Source organism: Morone saxatilis, unplaced genomic scaffold (genome assembly GCF_004916995.1).
Source record: "Morone saxatilis isolate NCDOM2014 unplaced genomic scaffold, NCSU_SB_2.0 Contig7, whole genome shotgun sequence".
Lineage (NCBI taxonomy): Eukaryota > Metazoa > Chordata > Actinopteri > Moronidae > Morone > Morone saxatilis.
In genome coordinates, this window is record NW_023340246.1 from 1,066,759 (window position 1) to 1,070,562 (window position 3,804).

The 3,804-nt window shown below is 38.5% G+C and overlaps 1 protein-coding gene across 1 annotated transcript in view; it reads left to right on the forward strand.

The window, feature by feature from the left end:
- Window positions 1-494: 494 nt before the first annotated feature.
- Window positions 495-3,804, forward strand: part of nus1 (NUS1 dehydrodolichyl diphosphate synthase subunit) — a gene marked incomplete at its 3' end in the record, with an annotated part of 6,338 nt that continues 3,028 nt past the window's right edge. The window contains 2 exon segments of the mRNA XM_035679299.1: window positions 495-1,062; window positions 2,392-2,523. Coding sequence (XP_035535192.1) covers window positions 666-1,062; window positions 2,392-2,523 — 529 coding nt within the window.

The window sequence follows — 3,804 nt, forward strand, 5'->3', positions numbered from 1 at the left end:
ATGTGGGGAGCGAAGGCTGGCCCAATCCAACAGACAAGCTACTGTAGCTCAAATTGCTGAGGGCATTGCAGTTTGTTGCATATGGGGCTGCATAACATTATGTCCAGGTGGTCATAATGCTCTTTAACAAAGATAAGTTAGCCTAAATATGTCAATAAGGTAGGGTAACACCTGTTCACACACACTAATCCTCAAATATCTGCACTTTAAAAAACATATTAATGTAACTATATACACATATTGGTGTGCTATATGTGTTAAATATTGTCAATCAATGCATTTATTGACTACTAATTGTCAAAACTTTCAGTTGTGTGTCTCTCTGTTATGCATTTGAATTGGCCGCCAAGAACTTCCGGGAATTCTCCGTAGGCTACGTGAGTCACGTGACGATCAAGCATTTTGAACTTCCGTTGCCGCGACTCTTACGTCTTAATGTCTCTGGTCTATTAGTGCATTACTCTTGTTTTATCCAATCAGCGGGCTACGTGTATCACGCTGAGGGTTCACAGTTCAGGGGTTGCCAAGGAGAGAGGAAGATGGCGGCAGGCGGACTGAGCTGTAAGCAGCGCTGAAACAGATTTGATTGGCAGATATTACTGACGAGTAAAGCTGAGTCTGGCGAACATTCTTTAAGACTGTACTTAGACGAAATAAGGACGCTAATGGCGCTGCTTTACGGCTTGTTATGGCGGTTCTTGCTGGTTCTGGTGCACGCCAACAGAGCGCTTGTCTCCTGGCTCCGTGTCCGCCTTCGGAGCTGGAAAGGCCGGCTGTGGGAGCGTACGATAGCCGCTCTTCTTCTGCCCTCAGCCCTAGCACGGTTCCCAGACCATCAGAAGAAGTTAAATCATAATAACCCTGATGCTAACGCTAACCCGGTGAACCGTACTGCCAGTCGCCGGTCACGGTGGCTGTCTGACGGCAGGTCTTTGGAGAAGCTGCCGGTCCACATCGGCCTGTTGGTCGCGGAAGAAGAGCCTAGTTATACGGACATAGCAAACCTGGTGGTCTGGTGTATGGCTGTTGGTATATCTTATGTCAGCGTCTATGATAATCACGGTAAGCATTTTACACTTAACCCAACTTTGGTGCTGGCAGGGACAGTCTCAATCTTCGGAGTGTCTGCTGCTTGTACTGGCTGAATAAAAGCACACTGCTATTAATTTAACATTTAACAATAATAATAATCTTGTTTCTGCTGCAAACTACTCTCTCATGTTCCCACCAAGTAACGCTGAACAGCTTTAATTCCAGTTCCAACATTAGATTAGGTTAGAAGAGAAAAACTGTTTATGAATTTCATATTTTTAAATATAATTTTATAGCAGGCACTATTTAACTTTATTGTTAATTTGCATGTGTATTTTTAGTAAGTAAAGTCTCCCCTGGTTACAACATATACAGATTTCCTTTCACTGAACAACCTCTACAGTAATGTTTATAAAACTGTCTAAACTATACTATTGTTTTCTTATCTCATCATTTAGCCTTTTGTGTTAGATTTGTTTGATTTGATAAGTTTATTTGACTTTTGTACCTCATCTGAATATAATTTATACAAGCTGAAAACTAATCCTCCCTCCCACTAGGAAAATGATCCACCCCCCTGTGGTTTATTTCTGTAATGTCATGTGACTGTAGAGGTTATATTAGTTTGTTCCACATTGTGTGCCTCAGTTGTACAGTTATGCAGGGACTGTGGTCATTTTCCACTCTCTGAGAAAACACAAATGCCTAAATGATAATATATTATCGAACTTAGCCTGTTAAAAACTTGATATTTATAATTTGGGTTTTAATTATTTTACTAGTTTAAACATCCAGTGTGATTTCTTCCAGCCTCTTGTACAGTTTGAATGTAAGGCCATGCACACATACATGTACATAATCCCAGTTTAGAACACACACTGCGTTTTACTTTGTTAGTATGTATATTCTTTTTGTGCTTGAATTAAGTAAATGACTCTCCTTTGTAACATTACCCTGGCCCTGTCTAATCTTTTCCATCTCATGCATCTCCCTCAGAGGGAGCCATCTTTGAATATGTACCACTGATTACAACTCGTACTGCCCAGTAACTTCAGTTGTAGTAGATTCTGATTCAAATGGAAACCACAGAAGCACAGCAATAAGCCTGTGTTAGTCTCAAGCTCTCAGTGCTGGCTTGTGGATGCACAGGACACCTAATCTTTGATTCACCACTTTTGTGAGAACTGTTACTTGGAGTAATTGCATTTTCTAATTTATTATAATTAAACTGTCAGAGCAGTAATGTTTCATCTTTCACCTGCAGCCTTTGCTATTCAAACATCTTAGTGTAATTATTATAATATATTTTGTTCTGGACTGAGTGATGTGCTTATCATCCTCATTGGTCTCTTCCCTCAGGTATTTTCCGGAAGAACAACTCCCGTATGCTGGAGGAGATAGTAAAGCAGCAGCAGGACTTGCTAGGTGTAGACGGATCCAAATGCAATGTGGAGTTCCTGAGCAATGGCAGTGACAAACACCAGCACCATGGTAAGTAAAGATTTTTTTCCTTCCCAATAATAGAACCTTTTGTAACGGCTGATACCGAGTACTGATCCAATACAAGTGCGTGTATATAATATATATACTGCCCAGCTTCCTTCGCCTCTCCTTCACAGATTACCTATGTACAGATAACTGTATTAACAAATATTTCATTTAATTATTTTTTAACATGTTGTTAATGATTTGACATATATATCTGTCAAATACCCTGTCTACCCTCTCTTACTCTGTGCTGCTTGTCACAGTATTGTAAAACACAGCGCACTAAGACCAGTATATTACTGTATATAGTATATTAGTGTTCTTTTTGTTATCCAATATGAAAAACAGTCATGCCTACAGCAGCATATTTCTGCAAAAGTTTCTTGTTATTACAATATATTCTTTGTCTTGTTATAATATAAAACATTTCATGTTATCACATGATAACTTAATTGTTACAACAGGAAACTTTTCACAAGATAAACAGTATATTATTATAGCATGGAGCCTTCTAACTGGTCAGTGAGAAATGAGCTACCTCAAAAGGATAGGACTCATTCTTCCTTCTGTACAGCTCCATGTAAAATCCTTATTAGAGTATGCATACTTTCATACTTCCACACAATATCATCCACTGTGCTCAATAACAATAAGATCTCGCCATGTCCCAATCCAAGCATGAAGTAGAACTTAATTAAATCACGTAAATGAGTTTTGTCATTCGAACATGACTTATCACATTTTAAGTTGAAACTTGAAAAGTTTCCTGTCATAACATAAGTTTATATGTTGTAATAAATTGAAAAGTAAATGTGTAAGTCATTTATTGCTTCACTCATACTAGACTGCAGTAGATTACAATTCTTCAAACGACTAAGAATGAAGGGAATGTAAAGCAAAAGTGGGGCTTTTATTATTTGCTCATCCGGTCTTTCAGTGCATTAACACAACAAAGACGTAAGGCGTAATTAAAGCAGCATCACAATGCAAACGTCTGGGCACTGCTGTGGTTTTTGGTATTTGGACCTTTATATCTCCCTTCAAATCCTTGATGACATGTCTGTTCTGAATAGAGTTATTATGTCCCCCCACCTTTTTTTATACTGCTATTACGGAAAAAAAGAAAAGAACAAGAAAATTAAAATGAAGTCAAAACATTGGGCTCTTATGACATTTTATGAGTTAATCCAGAAAATGGTCAACAGATAAATCGATAATAAAAACAGCCATTTGTTGCAGACCTGATGACCTTTGTTCAGTGATGTCAGGGACCAAACAGTCAAG